This window comes from Phyllosticta citribraziliensis (assembly GCF_038025025.1).
Source record: "Phyllosticta citribraziliensis strain CPC 17464 chromosome Unknown J3D65scaffold_11, whole genome shotgun sequence".
In the NCBI taxonomy this organism is placed as follows: domain Eukaryota; kingdom Fungi; phylum Ascomycota; class Dothideomycetes; order Botryosphaeriales; family Phyllostictaceae; genus Phyllosticta; species Phyllosticta citribraziliensis.
The window spans coordinates 1,210,186-1,230,673 of record NW_027117348.1 but is presented as its reverse complement, the minus strand read 5'-3'; the positions used below and the strand labels follow the sequence as shown (position 1 = coordinate 1,230,673).

Here is a 20,488-nt window from a genome sequence, read left to right as displayed (position 1 = left end):
CAGGGAAATTTTTCGAGCTGTTGCGGCGGCAGGGCTGGACCAGCGGGCTGGCCGCTCTGGCTGGCGGTGAGGGCCCACGCAGGCCAAAAGAGCCGCAAGACTGAACTGACCCTGACGTCAGTTAAGATTTAAGGTTCTTTTCGGCTCACTCCGAGCCGGCCTTCGCTCCGGGGTGACATGTCTTGTGGAGGGTGTCAGTCAGGTGCGGCTCGGCTGGGGTCGCAGGGGCACTTGTGCTGAAAGGTTGGATCTGATGATGGGTGGGTCGGCTGCCATGCGCGTTGACGTTGGCGAACACTGCTTTGGGGCTCTTTGGACAGGTCAGGCCATGCTGGTATAACCTAATTTTGACATGTATGTTTGAATCACGACGGCCAAACCAAGCTTCGGACGAAGAATCGTGGCTGCTCGGTCATCGAAGACGCGTCCGACACAACCAGGTAGGCGGATTGGGGAGCATGGTGTTGGACAACCTAATCTGGATTCCCAGGCGCAAGTTGTCGCAGGAGACGGGTCCGCGAATCAACGGTCTGGTATTTACACGTTGAGCTGATGTATATTGGCGAGTTGAGTGGTACATGATGTGCTGGCCTGGGAGAGACTCGGTCAAATGCCGTCAGCAGCACCAAGACTTTCCAAATCTTACACCCTGATCCAATTGCGCGCGCTATGCCTTGGGCTTCTTCTTTCCAATGTCCCAGCCCCACCTCCTCAGCACCTTGACGACCTTTGGGGTGACGGCGGCGGTCAAGGGCACCCGAATGAAGATGAAGGACTTGTGAATGGCGTAGGCGAGGGCCAATTGGGTCCAAATTGCTGCGGCTCCGTCAGTGGGACGAGTCAGAGGTGCAGCAGCCACTGTACGTACTTGCTTCGTCGCCCGTATTGGACTTGTTGGCCTCGTCGACCCGGTGCACGGCACCATCCTTGACTTGACCTGGCTCCGTCGGCGTAAGGACCTCCTCCGCTTTTGGCTGACCCTTGTGCAGGTCCGGGAAAGCCACGTGCACCAGGTCCCAGAAGGCCTGTACCACGGCATGCTCCCAGCGGCCTATTCGGTCGGTGCCCAGCATTCTGACGGCAAGGAAGCAAAAGGGGAAATCCAAGACGCTCAGTCCGAGGTAGACGCCCAGGGCGACCCATCCGTATTCTCGCGAGAGCTTGCGCATGCGCTGGGAAAAGGACGGCGAGGCCTCGGGGCTGCCCAGGTTGGGGGTGGGGTTCGGTTTGGGGCCGTTGGAGGCATTGTCGGACTTGAAGCGACGGGGAGCAGAGTTGCGCAGGCGGAGCAGAGGAGACGGGCGTGAGCGGGCGAGCGGGCGGGCGGGCGACGAGTATGGTCGGGGTCTGAAGAAGAGGGAGCGGATCTGTGCGGAGGCTGACGTCGGGGGAGAGGTGGCCAAGGGGCGTCGCAGGGCGGGCAGGGCGGGCGAGGAGCGAAACAGGTTCATGGCCATGTATGTTGGCTATGGCGGTGGGAGAGACGGAGGGTGTGTGGGCATGGCAAGTGCAGTGGTTTAGCTTCTAAAAAAGCTCGCAGGTCGGGCGGCGTGGAGTGGAGAGCTGACGCGCAGGCAGAACCAACGGAAGACAAGGATGGACGGGCCGAGAGGTGCCGAGTCGGCAGCCCTAGCCTGCCCTGGGCCCTCCCGTGCCGACCAGTTGCAGCGTCACGGCGGTGCCGACAGAGAGTCGGGTTGGACAAAGGGACACAGACAGAAGAAGAAGAAGAAAGAAGAAAGAAATTGAGAGCAGCTGCCAAGTGCCGACTCCCACATCCGATAGCATGGCACGCACAACCAACACACAGCACCCACCAGCGTGCAGGCCTGCCAGCAGGCGCCTCAATTAAACTTTTGTTGTTTAGGGCGTGCGTCACGCAGCTCGCAGGTGAAGCGGGAGGCTCGTGTCTCGCGTCGGCGCAACGAACGAACCAAGTGCAGCGGCTGCAACGGCTTCGCTCCCCTCTGGCGCTTGAACCCAAGTGAGAGGCATTGCATAAGCTAAGCACGCACGCACGCATGGCGAAACAGGTCGAGGGACGTCTTGCAACCAAGTCATCCGGACAGTGAGTGCCCGCAACCAATCGAGTCAGCGAGCTGTCGCGTATGAAGCTTAATTGATGGGGAGGAGGGTCAGTTGCCTCTTTGAGGAAGCTCCCCGGGCCCAGGGGGTGGTGGGTGGAGAAGGGGGTTCTGTCCGCACCAGGCCTTCTACGATCTGGTTCAGCAGTGCCAGTACCTGCTAGAGTTTGTATCTACTACACTGTTGTTGCATTGACCGCCCGCTTCAAGTGGCGGCGCTGGTGCGGTGCGTGCGGTGCGTGCGGTGCGTGCGGTGCGTGCGGTGCTCTGCTGCCGGGCGTCGTCCGAGAAAAGTGCTGGGCTGGCGAGTTCCCGGCGCCCAGGTCGATGGAGCGTTGCGCGTCTGCGATGGCAGGGCAGTCCCGTCTGTCTTGGGCCTGGGCTTGGTGGTGAGGTCCAGCAGTGTAGGTGTAGGTGTGCCCCCGGCCCCGGCCCCAGTCCCTGCCCTGCCCTGCCCTGCCCTGCCCTGCCCTGCCCTGCCCTGCCCTGCCCTGCCCTGGTTCGCCTTCCCTTCCCGTACCGGCGCGACTCTCGAGCTGCTCTCTCCTCTGTCCCTCTCGACGCATCATCAGCATCATCACCGCACCCTGCACTCCCCCCAAGTCTCTGTTGACCTCCCGTCTGCTTCCATTGACCTCGACTGTCGGCCGCCGAAACTCTTGCCTGCCTGCCTGCCTTACCACGTGGGTCTCTGCTCATTCTGTCTGTCCTGTCCTGTCCTGTCCTGTCCTGTCCTGTCCATTCTGTCAACCCACCCACCACCCATTAAAAGCCCCTCGCCCTCTACTGCTTCCCCTCAGAACCATGCCTCTACTCTTCGCTCCACGCCACTTTGACCTCCCGTCTCCGCCTCACAGCCCCGCCATCTTTGCACCTTCCCACCCCGTCCTAGCCCTCCCCACAACAAAACCACCCTATTCCACCATGGGTAACGGAGAGACAGTCAACGGGCACGACATCCTCACCCTTCAAAAGGCTCTCGACCTCGCCCGCGAGTCCGAGTCTGGTGTTGATCCCGCCGTGTCCGCCTTCCTCCAGCGCGAGTTGGCCAGCCTGTGGTCTCGCCTGGTCGCCCGCCCCGACGACTACGTCTTTACGCGCGACGAGTTTGGCCTCTTCAACTACTTTCGCAGCCAGTGGCCCGACAACGACCTGGCCGGCAAGGCCATTCAGCGCTTCTGGAACCACTACCGCTTGAACAACGCCTCCTAGATTGTCCACCACAAGAGGTTGGCACATGCAAGACCCGACTTGATGCACCATTTGCTTACAAAACCCCAGAGCATTGGAGGACGTGGCTCTTTCCCCACCAACTTGCGCTGGCCACCTGCAGCATTGACCCAAACGAGCTCTCCTGATTACTCCGGTCCAAACCAAACCTAACCCGCCCTTTTGCTGCCTGCCATCCATTGCACAGCCAAAACTGTGTGCGGTTGCGGGTGCTTCCAGACGGATCCGTACATCAACCCCCATCAGCCGGCCACCAACATGGCGTACAGCTCCACGATCATGCATGGCGCCGTTGGCTCACGGATCGCCCCGCCCATTCGCGCAGCAACCGCCCCGCGGTCCAATCTGCTGCTTCTGCTGCTGCTCGCAGCCTTGCTCTCTGCACTCCCGGCCGCTGCTGCAGCTGCAGCTGCCAACAGACGTTTGCACCAGCAGGCGTTGGCCATTCGTGCGGAGAATGCGTCAACCTCCCCATTGCATGTCGTGGAGCTCGACCCACCTGTCCTCACCCCAAAAGCACCTGATTGCCAAGACACCCTCATGGTCCATGTATTCGGCCAAAGCTACGGCAAGCCATATGTTGGTAAGTCAATGCCCCCTGCCGTACACCTCGCGACGCGTGGCATCCCACATGGTTTGATACTGCAGCTGCTCGTTTAGCCCGTGCCCGTCCATTCGCTAACGGCTTTGCAGGCGAGTACGCTCCGCCGGCATGTGAGTTTAACAGGGTTGTCTTCAACCTGACAGTCACGTCGCGGGGACGGCAGTACGACCGGTTGGCAATCATGTACTTTAATGATACGGAAATATTCCGGACCTCGACGGCCGAGCCCACTGCGGATGGGATCATCTGTACCTACATCAAGGACGTGTCGGCCTACGTATCCCTGTTCAAAGAGCCGCAAAAAATCATCTTCGATCTCGGAAACTTGCTGAGCGACGTCTACACGGGCAGCTTCAACACCACTCTGACTGCCTCGTTCTACAATGATGCCGACGCGACCTTCAAGCCTGCTGACGCAATCCTGCCCGTGTCTGCTGCTGGGTCGTCGTCTGATTCTGGCTCTGCCTTTGCTCTGCCGGCTGATGTCGCCACCAGTGCTTTGACCATCCCCGCAAATGTCGAGCGCGCCATCTTTTCCATTGCCGCATGTGGCCAGGCCGAGGAAGAATTCTGGATGTCGAGCGTGCCCAACTCATTGGTCGACACTTTTGGAGACGTCACCGAACTGTATGGATTCTGGCCCTTTCGTGAATTGCAGCTCTTGATCGATGGCAACCTTGCCGGCGTCGCGTGGCCTTTTCCCATCGTCTTTACAGGAGGCGTCGTAGCCAGCTTCTGGCGCCCACTCGTCGGGATCGATGCCTTTGATCTCAAAGAGGACCAAATCGACGTCACGCCGTGGTTGGGACTCTTGAGCGACGGCGCCGAGCACACGTTTGAGATTCGTGTGGCGGGCCTCAACGAAACGGGCCCCAACACTGCCATTCTGTCCGAGACGGTCAACAGCAACTGGGTCGTCACGGGAAAGCTGTTCCTCTGGTACTCGGACTCCAACTCGAGCGGCGCGACGACGGGCACGCAACCGACCGTTTCCGCGCCCTCGCCCAGCATCCGCACCTGGTACGACTACGGCGGGCTGTCGGTCAATGGGACAAACAGCACGCTCGAATTCGCCGTCAACGTGTCGCGCAGCCTGTCCGTCTCGGCCACGATCAACGGCGCGCCGCACACTTGGACGCAGGAGCTGCACTTTTCCAACTACAACAACTACTCGGCGGCTGGCACCGACCAGCTGACGATCCAAAACACGTCGATTCACGACGCGCTGGGCAGAGATGGCGTCTCCGCCTTTTCCCGCCAAGCCGCCTACCCGCTGACGACGTTTGTCCACTACGTCTCGACCGCCGCCCTCACGTACCTCGGCGGCTCCATCGACCGCGCCAAAACCCTCGCCGTCACCGGGTCGTCTGCCTTTCCGCTCGGCCTCGCTGGCTTCGACGTCGCTGCCGATGCCGCCGGCGCGAGCCTGTCCACCCGCCAGAACGCCACCGGCGATCTGACCATCACGGCGCTGCCCGCGTCGGCGTCGAGCCGCTCCGACAACACGCAGCAGGACCTCGCTTTCGCTGCGCTGCTGCCGGGCGGCGAGGTCGTGCCGTTGTTTGAATCAGAGGCGCTGGCTGTTAATGGCAGTTGGGTCGAGGACAGCGGAAGCGAGGAAGGTCGCGAGATGCCTGAGAGCCACAGCGAGAGCGAAACCGCCTTTGCGCCCAAGCCGCTCCACGAGATGCTGGGGCATGGGCCGCCGCGGCGGCAGCAAGACGGCGGCGCGGATGTGGGTGTTGGTGTGGGTGTGGGCGCCAGAGTCGCCGTCTCTAAACCAGGCCCATCACTTGTCCCCGCTCCTCCCGCTTCGGCGGCGGAGAGGCGCAGAGCGCGCGGTGCGGGCGAGTTGTAATGTTGTAATGTCGCTTTTTGTTTGATCTTTTTGTGGGTGGGTGGTTGTAGCAGAGAGAGAGAGAGAGGGAGGGAAGCAGAGGCGGTGGGTGGTGGGTGGGTGGTGGGTGGGTGGGTCATTGGTTAGGGAATGGAATATTAATAGGTGGGGATGTGTAAATGTATCCTTTCGTCGCTTCTGCTGTGGTGCCTTGGAGGCGACCTAGGCGAGTTTTATACATAATTTTATACATAATACACACGCTATGTACGTACATGCATTGGGTGCCAACATCTCAGTAGGTACGTAGGTAGGAGCATCACACACCAAAGCTTCTCCCACGGTGGCACCATCCAGTCAGCCGGCCGGCGGTAATGCGCACAACGTGATGAAGAATTCTCTGTTCCATGGTAGTCTACAGCGCTGTCTGTCTGTCTGTCTGCATGTCTGTCTTTCTGTCTATGTGGCACAACAACAAAGTCTATGCACAACCTCGACAACCACAGCCAAGTGCTCTTCCATCTCATCTTGCCCGACGTACATAGAACCAGTCTGCCCAGCCTGTCCAGGAGAGAAGAAGAGATGAGACGAGACGAGCCAGCCAGCTGCCACCTGACAGCGGCGCGATGCTTCGCAGCACCATCATCACCATCGCCATCGTCTAAATCCGCGCCCATCTAATGCCGCGAAAACAGAGTGCTGAAAGCGCACGAGCGTGTCAAATTGAAGCACCAAGGGGAAAAGACAAAAAGAGAGAGAGAGAGAGAGAGAGAAAAAGCAATGCCATTCCGCCGTCTACGCATAAATCATGAGCTAGCTTCGCTCGTTGGGACGAAACACAACGAAAGAAAAGCCAGAAGGAAGAAAAAAGCACCGAGCAAAGTGTCTATGCCGCCAAAAATTGGAGGGGGGACCAAGGAGATTGATGGACTCTTGACAGGTATGAGAGGTTTGAAAGCAAAAAAAAAACTTTTTGGATAAAGCACACCGACCGACCGACCGACCGACCGACCGACCGTGTCCAACGCCTTGCTGCTGATGATGAACGAAAAGAAAAGTGGTATGGTGGGAGAGGGGAGGACCGAGAAATCGAGGGTGCTGCTCTGCTGCGAGAGCGAGCTGGCAGCCGCAGGTGGAGATTTGGGCCTGTTGGTGGAGGCGCAAGCAAGCAGGCAAGCGTGCGGCGAAAGGAGAAGAGGGGAGGGAGTGAGAGAGGAGTTGATCGGCACCGCGGTGCCAACCGAGGCTCGTAGTGACACCTCTCAGCCTCAACCAACAGAACACAGGCTGCATTGCAGCCACGCGCGCTCGTTCGCTCGCTCGTCGCTCGCTCTCCGCTCACAGCTTGGCCTCGACCTGCTGCGCGAGGCGCTCCCTCTCCTGGGCAAACACGCGGCGGCTCATCTCCAGCACCATCTCAAAGCCCTCGCGGCCCTTGGCGGCGTTCTGGCTGAAGCGCTCCATGGTGAACGCCTCGATGCTGTTCTTGACCTTGTTCCAGCCGCCGCACATGGCGACGATCTGGGCCGTCTGCTCGAACGTCGTCTTGCTGGCGCGCGCCGCCGCGCACGGCTTGTACACGACCGTCTCGCGCACGCTGAGCAGGTCCGACCACGTCATGTTCATGCTGCACATGGTGACGGTCTTGCCGTGCGCGTCGACGTACGACGTCTCGTACACGTGCGACACTTCTTGTCCGCCGAGGAACGACGACAGCCATTTGGGCGCGCTCTGTTGGCAGGTGATGAGGCGCTCGGTGCGGAGCTGCAGCGGCCGTGTTAGCCATTGTCCGTGATGATGCTTCCGACGAGGGGAGAGAGGAACTCACGATGCCGGTGTGGGGGTCGACGTGGCGTTCCAGCGTGTCGACGGCGATTACGTGAGGCGTCTTCTTGTTCCAGGGCGAGTATTTGCGCCAGTTGGCAATCGAGACCTCTTCCCACGAGTAGTTGAAGTCGTGGCTTGTCGAGAAGATTTTCATTTTGGGTGGACGCCGCGAGAAATCGGCAGCAGTGTGGGATCGTGGGGTTGTTGTTGTGGGTGACAGGGAAGAGTGGCGGGCCGTCGACGGCGAAAAATGCAGGCGTCAGCGTCTCGTCGGCAATGCGGTAGCGGAGGTGAAGCGCGGCGGAGATGGGTTGCGGGGGAGCGACAGCGAAGTCGTCCGGTCGTCTATTCGAATGGTCTATAGTGGAGAGGGGAGCGCGATATTAGGAGGTCGAGCGGTTGGTGATGGCGACGGGCAGCGGGAGAGGGTGTTAGGTTGGAAAGATAAAGAGGCACATGAATGAGAGGCCCGGGCGTTTTCCTGTCCTTCGTTCGGTTCCAGGTCCAGCCAGAGCCAGAGGACCGTCATTCTTTGGTTTGGCCACCCCGCTAGACTGCAACAGGAAGGAACCCGCGTGCGGTGATAGGTTCGCTTCCCGACCCATTCCGATTCTGTCATTCGCCGACCCCGGACTTGCAACGCCCGCCTCCGATGTTCTCCGCGCGGAGAACGAGACGTTGAAGAATCTCCATCTCGCTCCCTCGACAGCCAACGTTGACCCTACGCCCGTAGCGCCCCAGTCAGCGAGCCAGCCAGCCAGCCAGCCAGCCAGTGTACCTAGAGCTAACTAGCTCACGCCCTCCCAAACGCGCGCCTCGCATTCCTGCACCGTTCCCGTCTTACCTAGCCATTCACCCGCATCCCACCGTCCCCGGCTGCCACCATCCCGTCCGCTCGACCGCATCACTTCGACATGCCTCACCACAACCCGGCTGCATCCGTTGCCTCTACTCTACGCGGCAGTGTGTCCACCTACTAAACTTTGGCTCCGCCGCCGCCGTCCTGCACGCCAGCCAGATCAGACCTTGGTTTCTTTTCCACTTGACCCCACGTGCCAAGCTCGCATCCCCGCGTCCTGCCAGGCATTCCATCGCGTGCTGAAGTACCCAGCTGCTGCCTGCGCCGCGCTTACTGATTCGTCCAGGCGCTTTTGATGCGTTTCCGGGCCTGGCGTCTCAGCTGTGAAGAAATGGTTTCGCCATTTCCGCGGACGTTGCCCAATGAGCTTTGCCGGTTGGAATCGTCTCTTCCAAGTACTTCTCGCTCCTCGTCGATTATTGGCGACGTTATAGGCATGCCCTCGATGTCTTGTCGCCGGATTTCGGATGCTTGTTTGTCATGGTGAGGCAGCTTAGGTCAGTGGCTCCCCTGCTCAATTTTTTTCGGAGTGCTTCACACACTTCGAATTCCCTGGATAATAAGTTTGCTGTTGAGTTGGACGACTACGCCTTGTCATGATCAAGAATCTCGACACACGACCACTACCATGCCGCAATCACCATGCAAAATCAAAGCGCGTCAAACCCACCACACCCTCCGCCAAGTTCAACTCGCAAAAGAAAACACGACATCAACCACTTCCAGTTATCCGTTCCATCACAATAACGTTCCATGTCCAAACAACATCCTACGCACGCACACGACTACCACGCACCCGCGATCAACCGCCCCACTCCCGCTCGCCACTCGCTTAACCCTTCCCTCGTCCCATGATTCCTTGGCAGGGTCTTCGCCTCTTGCTCCACTTTTCCTCTTCCTCCACTCCGCCACCGCCGTCCCACAAAAGAGAAAGAAAAAAAAGAAATAAGGACAAAACGTACAACAGCCGGGATTCGCTGCTGGTCACCCACGCAACTACTAATCGGCCGCAAGGTAGCTTATCTATGGAAGAGCGGACGGGGTTCCGAGTTTTCTACCTGCTATGGTCGTACGTGAAAATCATAATGAAAAGTAAGGTTTATGTATTTTTTGTGGGTAGAGAGCTAATGCCCGCAGCCTGTGGTCTGCGAAATGTCGTTCGGCTCGAGATGTCGGTGGCGCAGAAGTTTTTCAGAATACGGCACAGTGGGTGTCGAAAGAAATGAGGCTCTCACGGTCTGTCTGCGACAATGAACGACCACTTCCCAAGCGCAAGAGGTGTATGAATGCTCCCCAAACGCAGGCGGAGCAGCGAATGAACGCTCCCTAGACGCACTTGTATCGCCAGGAGGTCCAATTTCTTTCGACACCCACTATCGTCAAAGCCACCCGCTCTCGCTCAGGAGGTGCCATACAAGCATAGCGATGGCCATCTTGGGTGGATCATTTGCACCGGCGGCATCACGAACCCGACACAGGAACCAATGACAAGGCTTAATTGCATCACGCTGTCAGGAACAATCTCAGAACTGTTTACAGCATGCGGTGAAGCCCCTCATCTGACACCTGAGGAGATTTACAATCCCATACGTCACTATCTTGCCGCGAATTCGACATTCGTGGTTCCTCCTCTGGTGGCATTACCCAATCCACCTCCAACATTGACCTACAAGGATGCAGGGCAACTATTATATGAGGAAATGCTACTCACTGGTGACGACATCATCATTGAGGCGGCGAAAAATGCCTTGATAAGGCGCGGTTCCACCCCGGACCTAGAGGATGAGTTGGAGCAACCAGTGAAGAAAAAGCTGAAGAAATCGAAGCAAGAAACGAAACCCGCCACCAGTGCTGAGGTAGAACAGCTAAGCCAGAAGGAGCAACCAGTGAAGAAAAAGCCGAAGCAAGAAAAGCAAGAAGCGAAACCCGCCGCCAATACCAAGGCAGAAAAGGAGCAAGATGCCCTGAGCAATAACAAAGAAGTCAATGACTTGTACGCGAGCCTTATCGAGCAGCAGGATGCACCACTACAGCCATCCTACTTCAATGACGACAAGTAGTGGAGGGAAAGACTCCAGGGACTCAGGCACATCGACTTTGAGACCTGGATCAACTGGCCGCACTGCCGTCTTTGCAGCAGGAGATATCGCAATGAACAAGAACTGGAAAAGCACATCTTCAGAGATCATGTCGGAGCACCAGGAAGTCAAGAGCGGATTCGCTTGGTGGCGGAACTACAAGGGTCTACTTCATGAGAAAGGTTGGAAGACTTCTAGCAGGTGGTGTTGCTATATCGTACCATGGCTTGCTTCGCTGAAGTCCATATTTTGGTCATTTTTCCGGCAGGTTCCTACCAATGTCAGCGAAACCTTTCATACGAATTGAGAATGATCGTGGGTAGAGAATGCTCAGGACACCTAATCTTACTGCTAAGCTGTCCTGGTCATTCTCCATAGGCTCCATCTCAATGTCCAAAGCTTCGGCTTCGTCCTCAATGCCGTCATCGGGGTCTTCATGGTCGCCACGGTCGTCACGGTCTTCAAGGTCTTCAAGGTCGTCACGTTCGCGATTCCTGATGTCAAAAACTGGGACGCAAAGGATTGGAAATGAGGTGAGGTGGTCAAGCAATTCGGAGTTGAGAGGGAAAGGTCAAAATCAAGATGGAAAACTAGGCGGCACCTGAGTGGCCCTCTAAGCAGGAAGGCGCGCTGAGGAAGCAGGCGCGCTCTCCCTGCCGCTCCAGCCAGCACCCACCCTCTCTTGCCGAGCAGCTTCCATGCCGTGTTCGGGCTGTTTGTACATGTAGGCCTCCTTGAATTCTTCCTCCCAGTCATCCATTAAAGCGCACGAATGCTCCTTGGCCTGTCATCTGGGTATGTACCAAATGGAAGCACATGAATGCTCCCTCTCTACCCACTCCTCGACTTCCCCACCAACTAGTTTGTCAATCGTGTCCAGCATGACCGTGATGGCATGCCGCAGCCAGACAGCCAGACAGTCAGCCCAAGACGCCGCGCACTCGCATGTGCAGATCCACTTTTGGTGCCCTGGCCCATCTCAAGTATTGCTTAGATGTCGCCGACTGGCAGGTATTTGGCAGCTGTGAGTCTACAAAAGTGCGATTACTGCTGCTCAGCCTGTTTTTCTCGAATCACCAACTGCGTCTCTTCCCTCTCGGACACCTTTTCCTCCTCAGCTTTCCCGGGATCATCCTCTTTCTCAATCGACTTCTCTTCCTCTTTTTCCTCAACTCGCTGCTCGTGGATGTCGTCTACCTCGTCTCGTCCAACATCCCCCTTCTCACCACCCTCGTCCGCCGTCTCCCCTCCCGCACCGTCTCCTCCCTGCGACCCCGCCTTGTCTCGTTCCTCCTGTGCTTCTTTCTCCTTTCTTGCTGCCGCATCTGCCGCATAGATGCGCTCGATTTCGTCATACTCTTCGCGCCAGCGCACCTTTCTCTCGACAAATTCAGCCAGCGCTTCTTCTTCAATATCGTCGACCACGGCAATCTCGGGATACTGTTTGCAGAGCAGCTTCCATGCCGTGTCATTGCCGCCCATGTAGCACGACAGGATGATTTCATTGAACCAGAAAGTGCCGTCGTCCCACGACCTTTGCATCAAGGCGGACAATTTAGGTTGTGCGTCACCGCTGCTGCTGCTGCTGTTGCCATGGCTGTCGTCCATTTGAGCCTCCTCTTCGCGTCGGAGCTCGTCCATGAACGTGTCGAGGAACTCCTTGTATCGCGCCAACTCGTCGCGCTGCTCGCTCAGGTCATTAGGCAGCTTGCCCCATAGGGCCCGCGGCGGGTTGTGGCACAGTTGCAGGGGCGCCGTGTACGACCACTCCCAGTCTAGGACGGCCACGATGTGCAGATCTTGTTCGTTGTTGACGAGCATGTTGCCGTAGCGAAAGTCGTCGCACACCAATCCAAAGGGCGCGTGGTCATGCGAGACGAAACGCGGAATCGTCCTGCGGAAGAGCTTTTGAAAGACGTACTTGGCACGCGCGTCGGCAGCGTCGTCGACAGAGTTGAATTGCTCCTCAAGATGCTGCCAGTCCATGTCGGTGATCCAGTCAAAGTACTCGGTACTCGAATCGAAGGGCTCGAGTCGGTCGCCTTGTTGCATGCAGAGTCAGTCCCTCATTTGCCGCTTCTGGGGGCTTATGTCTTCTCACCTCCGGCTTTGATTCCCGAGTGCGCTTCAATCTCTTGCATGGTCCATGTGAGAGGCGGTCCTTGGACGCTCACTTGCCCGTCATCGTCAATGATCAAGGATCCAATCTTGTCAAATCTGAGCTTGTACAGCTCGAGCGAGAATCTCGCCATCTGGCGATGGACGATTCGCAAGTCTCGGTCACTGATGTCCTTTAAATGCCGCGAAAGCCGCGATGCCGTCGGGTCCTTCCACAACTCTCCGAGCCTCAGGCCGTCCACGTAATCCATAATCATAAACGGGCCCAGTCCGAGACTGTTGTCGGCTGACATGCCCCAGAAGTGGATCGCGGGCACCGGAATGCTGGTGTTGGTCTGGATGTGCTTCATCACGGCGACCTCGCGCCGTAGCTTGCCGTCTGGATCCATGGCCCGGCCTGGAACGGGAAGTCTGGCTAACCATTTAACGCCGTCGTCAAATTCAAATATGAAGCAAAAGTTGAACGACCCGGCTAGAGGCATTTTGTTTAATCGTGAGCAGCAGTGACCCGGGCGGAAGGAAGCCATCCAATCAGGGAGTTCTCCCTCCCGCGCTCTGTACTGCTCGATCCACTTGATAGTGCGGAGTGCATGATTCGTCTCTGTATTTTCGTCAAAGTCCATGGCAACGGGCAGAGACTTAGTCTGAAAAAGAGGGGTTCAATGGCTATAGACCGGTAGAAATACGTGGCCGGGCGCGCGATGACCGATCTGTGAGGGGGGAAGGAATGTTGCCGACCCACGCAGAGAAAGAGAGCGAGAAGGGGGGAATGGGGGAGTGTGTGAGTGTGTGAGAGAAAGTTGTTTGTGGCAGAATTTGGGCGCTTAGTGAACACGCGCGCTAAATGCGTGTCAACATTTGCAGTCACGTTGGTGGGTCTCGGAGACTGAGCATGGTTGGTCAGAGGCTGAGGGCTGTGGCACAGTCATGCGCGCTCGCTTACCTACAACCATCACGCAGCAATGACTGGGTACCAACATGGCGAAGGATGACAGCCATGTTGGATTCCATGGAAAAGGAGAAAGGAGTGTGATTTGATGCTGGAAAAACCTCCTCGGGTATATATGTAGACAGAGGATGCGGGTTGTGAAGAGAGACAACTGTTCGAAGTCGCCTCCTTCAACCGCCTAGCCCAAAGAAACTGGACGGACAAAAAGCGAAAATAATGTCGAGCAACACGAGTAACACCAACAACAATAATACCAATACATCGAATACGCAACAAAACAATTCCAACACGAGCGCTAGCCGTTCCACAGGCGAGACTCATTCCGCATCAAGAGGACCTTTGCTTTCCACGGATCAGCGGGAGGGCAGAGATGGTCTTGCTAGAAACCTTGCGAGCGAAGACAACAGAAACCTCATGGTGACAATGGGAAACAGTTCCAAAAAGAACAGGGGCAAGTCCACCGGCAGTGGATGTGAGTTTGAATCGCCGTGCGAGTAGCATCTCCTGTTGACTCCGAACCTTCCAAAAACAGAACTCCATGACGACTGGGTAATCTGAGCGGGACTGGGCCTGGGAGACTGGAACTGAAGCTAAGATGGGAGGAGGGAGATGACAGCACAACTGCGTCAAAGACAGGCATTTTGGGCGAAAGGCATCAGCATCAGCGCAAATCGGAAGGATTGAAAACCACTCAATGAATGCATTATTGTCGTGGTCCACTTTTTGAGAATGTGACACTACGGATAAGGGCAGTGGCCTTTCAGAGATTCAATCTCTCGTCTTGGGACGGCACTCAAAGACCTCGGAGAGGAAATCGAACCACATCAACTTCTATCTTGTAATTTGAATGTGATCAGACATCACCCAGCCCAAACCCAGCCTCGCTGACGTGCTCTACCCCTTATTGGGTATCACGCCATCACTCAGTCTTCTCAAGGACGTGGGGCACTTGTGCGGCGCAGGTGGCAATTGTCTGACGAGGGCAAATGCACCGCTAGCGCTCCACCTTCACCAACCACGACCGCCCAGCCCCCAATATGCTTCGAGCAGGGAGGCATGCAGCTGATTTGCCATGCCGCGTGGGCCTGGGCTGGATACCATCACTTCGGTCCACCAATTTCGCTGTTCTGGTGTGATGTGGGCAGCGTTGAGGCGCGGTACAATTGCACGCCACGCCCATGCATGGTTTAACCACTCTCTCCCTCCCGCTTGGAACGAAGCAAGACCAAGCATGTCAAGGGACGCTTTGGCACAATGCTGTCCGAGGTGGAGCGGCACATCTGCCCCTGTGTGCCGGGCTGGTTGAGATTTTCGTCGGTACTGCAGTGCCTGCTTCGGAGGGAAAAGAGCCCGGAGACAACCATGCAGCGGTGCGCTTGAGGGAGCAGTCGAGACCAACACAGCCTCCGACACGACCACAGGGCCTCCCGTCCGAGTTGCTTTCCCGTGGAAACGGTCTCTCTCTGCCTGTGAGATCCCCCTGCAAAAATGGTTGTCTGGTCTTTGCTTTTGGACTATTCTCCAGCACCGAGGTCGTAGATCAAACAGAACCATGGGGTAATCGGTAAGGCTTTGAATGGCCGAGGAAAAGGCCACACCTGGGTGGCCCCCTGGGCAGGAAGGGGCGCTGAGGAAGCAGGCGTGCGCTCCCTACCGTCCCAGCCAGCACAATGGAGAAGGTCTACCTCCCGCGCTCTGTACTGCTCAATCCTCTTGATGATGCGGAGTGTGTGGATCGTCTCTGCGTTGTCGTCCCAATCCATTTTGGTTTGGAAGTTGCCTGGCAGTACCTCGAGGAAGCGGAAACCAAAGGGGCGTCGGCAGAATGGTCAACGAGGCTGGTGAAAGCCACCGAATGTGTCGCGTTTGCATTTCGCGTTTCTTGACGAGGTGGTGCCGCAGACGCCGATGATTGGCTTTGCCCGAAGCGCGCGCTTATGGGGCATTCCTTGCATTCTGACCAAGGAGCCAGACAGCGCCGCATGTCACACCTTTCATGCAGCTCTCACCTTCCCCGCTCTTCATTCGACGCTGCAGAAGGGGGAAAGTGAGCAGCGTTGGTGGTGTGTTTTGGTGAAGTAGGCAACTGCCGGAGCATGATGGATGCTTCGTGGGCGCAGATCTGCTGCTCAGCGACTGCTCCCTAGGCGCAGCAGTGGAGGAGGATGAATGCAAGTTGGCCCTGTGGAGGGCAAGTCCGTCCAGTCGGCGTGGAGGGTGACGGTGTCGTCCTTCCTCCCAAGCCTCCGCCTGGCAGTAACACTTAGCGCGGCGCTAGTAAACGAGAACGCACGTACCACCTGGCCGTGAATGACATTGACGCCGCCCGCCCATCCAAACCTTTCTTTTCTTTCTCCTCTTTTAATACTATACTTGTTTGTGCCCTCCCTCTCCCCCCAAATGGAGCTTTCTCTAACATCATGGCAGACCTTGTTGGGCTTGCCGCGCTCCAGAAGGCGGTTCAGCTGTCAGGAGACCCTGCATTGCACATCGCGGCGGTCGCCTGGTATGAAGTTCCTTCGGGAGCTCCACCGACGCAATTTTTGATTGCCTCGTCTCTTGACTTTTTTCATCGACGCTTTCGCCTTGGGCGGGACGTCGAGGAAGATTGATGTGCTGGCTCAAGCTGGACATGGCACAACCAAACGGAGCTCGGCTGCGGCGCTCCAAATAGGCTCAGCTCTCGGTAAATGTCATGGCGATAGCGACAGACGCCGGTGATGAGGACATCGATTGGGTTCAAAGGTGGCTCCAAGATTCAACCGAGCAGCTCTGCCAGGCTCAACAGGGCATGGATCCGCCACAGGCCGCCTACCCTCACCGCCTGCAACCCTGCATATGACGCGCCGAACCCTTGCATCGGCCATTCAGCGGTCGATTTGTCTACAAAGACGCGATGCGCTCATGCGGAGGTTGCGATACCTCGCCGCACCCTCGGGGCCTCACGGGCTGCTCCGTGGACCTCCTCACTGATCTCCCCAACCTCACACCTCCTAAAACCTCCCCTAACCCCAGCCAACCCATTCCCGACCCCCTCGACCCTCGCCACCGCCAACGTCCATGTGCCGGATGGCCAAGCACGCGCTGCCGACCGATGAAAGCGAGCAACGCGCCCCAAAACGTCCCTCGAGCGGCGACGAAGCCATGACCTACCGACCAGTCCGTCGGCCCCAAAAGAACAACGAGTGGTGGAGCGTGTCGGAAAACTACTTTGCCGCCATGGACCACGACACCCAGGTCAAGTGGTCGCACATTGGCCGCATCATGGAGACGGCCCAGGGCCGCCAGATGGACGCGCCGTGCGAGCGCTGTCGCGAGAACAGCACCGAGTGTTGGGCCTACTCGGACGACCCGGTCAACGACGACGCGGGCTTTGGCTGTGCCGAGTGTCGGCTGCGGCAAGACTGGCAGGAAAGCTGCACGCTCAACGTAAGATGGCCCCCAGCCTCGCAAGCACACTGCTGATGCGCCGTCCGTCAGCCCAACTGCCGCGCCGGCGACGACCCAGCTGCGTCCGAGGTCCTGACAATCAACACGGCGACGCTGGGAAAGCTGGCGTCGCGCCTCGCCGCCATGGAGCGCCAGATTTCCGTGCTGCGCAAGGAGAATGACAACATTTGGCAGGTCAACAATACGCTGCGGCAGCAGCTGGAAGGGCTGGATATCAAAAAGGTCACGCCCGTGATTATGAAGCCGCCCGCCTCGACCCAGCAGGTGACGGCGCTGGAGGAGCAGAATAAGAACATCCAGGAAGAAAACACTGGTCTCAAGCAGCGGCTCGAGGAGCTCGAGGCCAAGCAGGACGCGACGCAGAAAATGCTGCATGCCATTAGCTGTACGGTCGAATGATGGGCCGCTGGCCTGCGTGCGGTCCTTTCCTGCCTGATGTTCTTGCTCACATCCATCTCAACCAATTTTCGCCGACCACGCAGGTCGATGGAGATTCCACAGCGCGTTTCGCGCAAGCCGCGACGCCGTACCGCAGCACGGGCAGGACTCGCCGATAAGGCAAACCCGGCGCTTGATTACGTCAGGCCCGTCTTTTGAGACCCAGAAAGTGCAATGCGTGGAACAAGCAAGGCACCCAAACGGCGGTTCGGAGACAAATTTGCGCAGCGCACAAAGGTAGGTGCGAAATCAAAGGCCAAGGTCAAGGGATACAGGTCCATCACCAACAAGGCACGTCTCCCGCAAAACCACGCGTCGTCTGTTCCAGCATCTGCATGCAATCCAATCATGTTCTCATCGTACCGTTTCTCTCGTCCCATGTAGCAGAACATCTCTGCACCAGCATAACTGCATCAACTATCGGCATCATCAATCAATCAAGGCACACTTTTTCTGTCCTTGTCTGTGGCTCCCAAACGTTGTTCGTTTCGAGCAGGTTGAGAATACAGGTTTTGCACTGTCGCCCCTTTGGCGAGCGGGAGCCTTCTACCACCCAACACAGCTCCCCGAGTACCGAAGAATGGCGAGGTAAGCATCACCTTGGATGATGTCCCTGCCCTCTGCTCCACCAAACAAGCTCGGGTGGGGAGCGGATCGGGTCAGGCCGCAGCACAGCGCAGCGCAGGTGCCAAATGCTGCTGGTGCCAGCAACTCACGAGCAAGGTCTTGATTCATCAAGTCAATCTGCGGCCGTCATTGGTCGAAACGTGCGGTTGAGCTGCGTCGTGAAACGAGATTTGGCGCATCGGGGGGTTTCTTGTACGAGCGATGAGAATTTTTTGTGGGGCAAGTTGTGGGGAGACGCTGGTGATTGTTGACTTGGTTCCAGATGGGAACGTGACCATGGCGCAGTGTTTGCTCTGTGACAGACATGTGTGAGTGTCTGCAGCGTTGGATTGGACGCAGAGGAAGGATGGCGAAGGTGCTTGAGATGCGGTGGTGGGGACGGTTGGGAGAGCCTGCGTGGCACTTCCACGGCTCCCTCACCCATGCTTCGCGGTTTGGTTGTCTTTCAATATGCCCTTCTTGAATCACGCTGACAAGACGGGCAGTGATGGATCTTCGACTCTCTTCATCCCTCGAATCACAAAGTCCAAAAGTCATGCGACCGCGTCTACTTCTGATTTGACATGTGCGAACCAAATCCTTCTCTCCCAAGGGCGAGTTGTGTTCCAAACATATGATTCTGCTCCCATGGGGTAGATTGTCTTCGGAGTACTCCTAGACAGTGGTACGCGTGCCCATCGACCTTTTATGGAACAGCTCAACAATGGTTGTCTCCTGGTTGATTTCTGCGCACGAAGGATATAAAGAAGAAACTCTCCTCCCTCTGATTCCTTTCCATTTCATCAACTTTGACTCCACGTCATCTCATGTTCTTGATGAGTCATTAACCCATCAAGATGCATCTCAATATGCAGTTTCTCACCATCGTCCTCACCATTTTGCTTCTCGGCAGCGTCTCCGCCGCCCCTGCCGTCGTCCTCCCATCCTCTCTCTCACTCCCCCCAGCCCCCACCAACAAAGGGGCTCCCGTCCCCCAGCCCACCCCACCTGGCAAAGATGGACAGGCAACGGGCCCAAAACAGGAGGACCCTGTCATCGACGTCATGAAAGGCTTCCACTTCTTCCTGGATCAATACGAGAAGGAGAAGAATTTCAAAGCCCCTTCCGAGAGCAAGTCCAAAGATCGCGCGCGCGCTTTTCGCAAGGAAATCAACGAAAAAAATTGGAGAAGGATGTCGCCGGAGGAGCGCGATGTGGCGTGGAAAAAGTTCTGGGACAAGGAAAGTCGCGAGCGAGGCCAGAATCTGGCGATGCAGACCAGGTTCATGTACGACTTTGCCACCAAGCTTCAGCAGAAGAAGATCAAGAAACAGGGAAAGCCCGACCCCAGGCTGGAGAAATTCATCAAGAGCCCTGTGTTCGCCAAAGAGAATATGCTGCCAGCCTTGGAAATCCTCAAGAAGAGGGCTGTCCCTGTAGAGCCAACGCCCCTGACGGAAGAGCAGAGGCAGGTCATGTCAAACAAGCTGGCCGAAAACATGCACAAGCATGAGAGCTCGGAACAGGCAGTGCAGTCCGCGGACGATGACAAACTCCTGCAACATAAGCATTTCGGCATCTTCAACAAAGTTGCTCGAGCACTGCAGGGGCCCGGCGACCATAAAGCCGAGGAAGTGAAGCAAAACGAGCTGACGGACCCTGAAAAGTACTTTACGGAGATGTGGAAAAACCACGGCCCCGGCAAAGACGACATGACGGCCGAGCAAAAGGAAAACACGAACGGCCCGCCGGCCAAGAACCACCCCCCACCCAACCCAGAAGCCTACGCCAAAGAGCAGTGGTACACGCACCACTGGGGCGAAAATCCCGCCACCAACGGCGCCGGGCACCTGTCGCAGGACCAGGTGAAGGCAGCCGAGGCCGTGAGGAGAAAGTCGATAAAGCTTCAGAGCAAGGACGGCTCCAAGGCCGACCACGTCAAGGGCAAAAGGCTGTGGGAGGATGTGGTCGTGTCTCTCCGTGAGCTCCGCACCAACCACCACGAGGTGCTCAATCAGACGAATGCGCCGCTCGACGCGAAGGACCCGTCGTCGACTTGGAACGACCCGCGTGCGTCGTCGACGCCGCTCTTGACGGCTGTTTCCGAGACACCGGTGCTGCTGCCGCGGGCGTTGGAGAGTGATAAGATGCTCGAGGACGACTCCGCGCCCGAAGTTGGCCATGGCAAGCTCGAGGACAAGCTCCACCCGCACCCGCAGCCGTGGGAGAGTGATCCGGGGCACGAAGTTTACACGCCCAAGGGCAAGCTCCCCCCAAGCGCGTACGACAGCCCCCACAAGCCGAACGACACCGTGCTGGAGACTACGACGGGGAATGCCATCAAGTCGGAGCCCGGATTGCAGAAGAGAGACGGTGAGGTCGAAGACGAAAGACCCACCTTGCCCAGG

General features: G+C 57.4%; 7 protein-coding genes across 7 annotated transcripts; 4 read left to right on the top strand and 3 right to left on the bottom strand.

The window, feature by feature from the left end:
- Positions 1–667: 667 nt before the first annotated feature.
- Positions 668–1,457, bottom strand: J3D65DRAFT_606272 (uncharacterized protein; the record flags this gene model as incomplete). Its single annotated transcript, XM_066798432.1, has 2 exons — positions 668–816; positions 869–1,457. The coding sequence occupies 2 exons, from the start codon at positions 1,455–1,457 to the stop codon at positions 668–670; spliced, it is 738 nt and encodes a 245-aa protein (XP_066652005.1).
- Positions 1,458–3,008: 1,551 nt separating this feature from the next.
- J3D65DRAFT_558678 (uncharacterized protein) lies at positions 3,009–3,296 on the top strand (the record flags this gene model as incomplete). The annotated part of the gene is made up of 1 exon (XM_066797379.1): positions 3,009–3,296. One exon carries the CDS (start codon positions 3,009–3,011, stop codon positions 3,294–3,296), a length of 288 nt encoding a protein of 95 aa, XP_066652004.1.
- A 602-nt stretch (positions 3,297–3,898) lies between these two features.
- On the top strand, positions 3,899–5,856 carry J3D65DRAFT_636506 (peptide N-acetyl-beta-D-glucosaminyl asparaginase amidase A-domain-containing protein; the record flags this gene model as incomplete). Its single annotated transcript, XM_066801412.1, has 1 exon — positions 3,899–5,856. A coding segment is annotated over one exon (1,563 nt), but the record flags the coding sequence as incomplete, so codon positions are not given.
- A 1,255-nt stretch (positions 5,857–7,111) lies between these two features.
- J3D65DRAFT_527671 (PRELI-like family-domain-containing protein) lies at positions 7,112–7,736 on the bottom strand (the record flags this gene model as incomplete). The annotated part of the gene is made up of 2 exons (XM_066796652.1): positions 7,112–7,519; positions 7,584–7,736. Coding segments are annotated over 2 exons (561 nt in total), but the record flags the coding sequence as incomplete, so codon positions are not given.
- Positions 7,737–10,047: 2,311 nt separating this feature from the next.
- On the top strand, positions 10,048–11,220 carry J3D65DRAFT_102992 (uncharacterized protein). Its single transcript, XM_066793642.1, has 2 exons — positions 10,048–10,783; positions 10,854–11,220. Exons 1-2 carry the CDS (start codon positions 10,428–10,430, stop codon positions 11,122–11,124), a joined length of 627 nt encoding a protein of 208 aa, XP_066652001.1. The 5' UTR covers positions 10,048–10,427; the 3' UTR covers positions 11,125–11,220.
- Positions 11,178–13,448, bottom strand: J3D65DRAFT_636498 (kinase-like domain-containing protein). The gene is made up of 2 exons (XM_066801411.1): positions 12,621–13,448; positions 11,178–12,561 (listed from the first exon to the last, which is right to left on the bottom strand). The coding sequence occupies exons 1-2, from the start codon at positions 13,258–13,260 to the stop codon at positions 11,564–11,566; spliced, it is 1,638 nt and encodes a 545-aa protein (XP_066652000.1). The 5' UTR covers positions 13,261–13,448; the 3' UTR covers positions 11,178–11,563.
- Positions 13,449–16,356: 2,908 nt separating this feature from the next.
- Positions 16,357–17,610, top strand: J3D65DRAFT_102576 (uncharacterized protein). The gene is made up of 2 exons (XM_066793639.1): positions 16,357–17,015; positions 17,211–17,610. Exons 1-2 carry the CDS (start codon positions 16,647–16,649, stop codon positions 17,433–17,435), a joined length of 594 nt encoding a protein of 197 aa, XP_066651999.1. The 5' UTR covers positions 16,357–16,646; the 3' UTR covers positions 17,436–17,610.
- Positions 17,611–20,488: the final 2,878 nt, after the last annotated feature.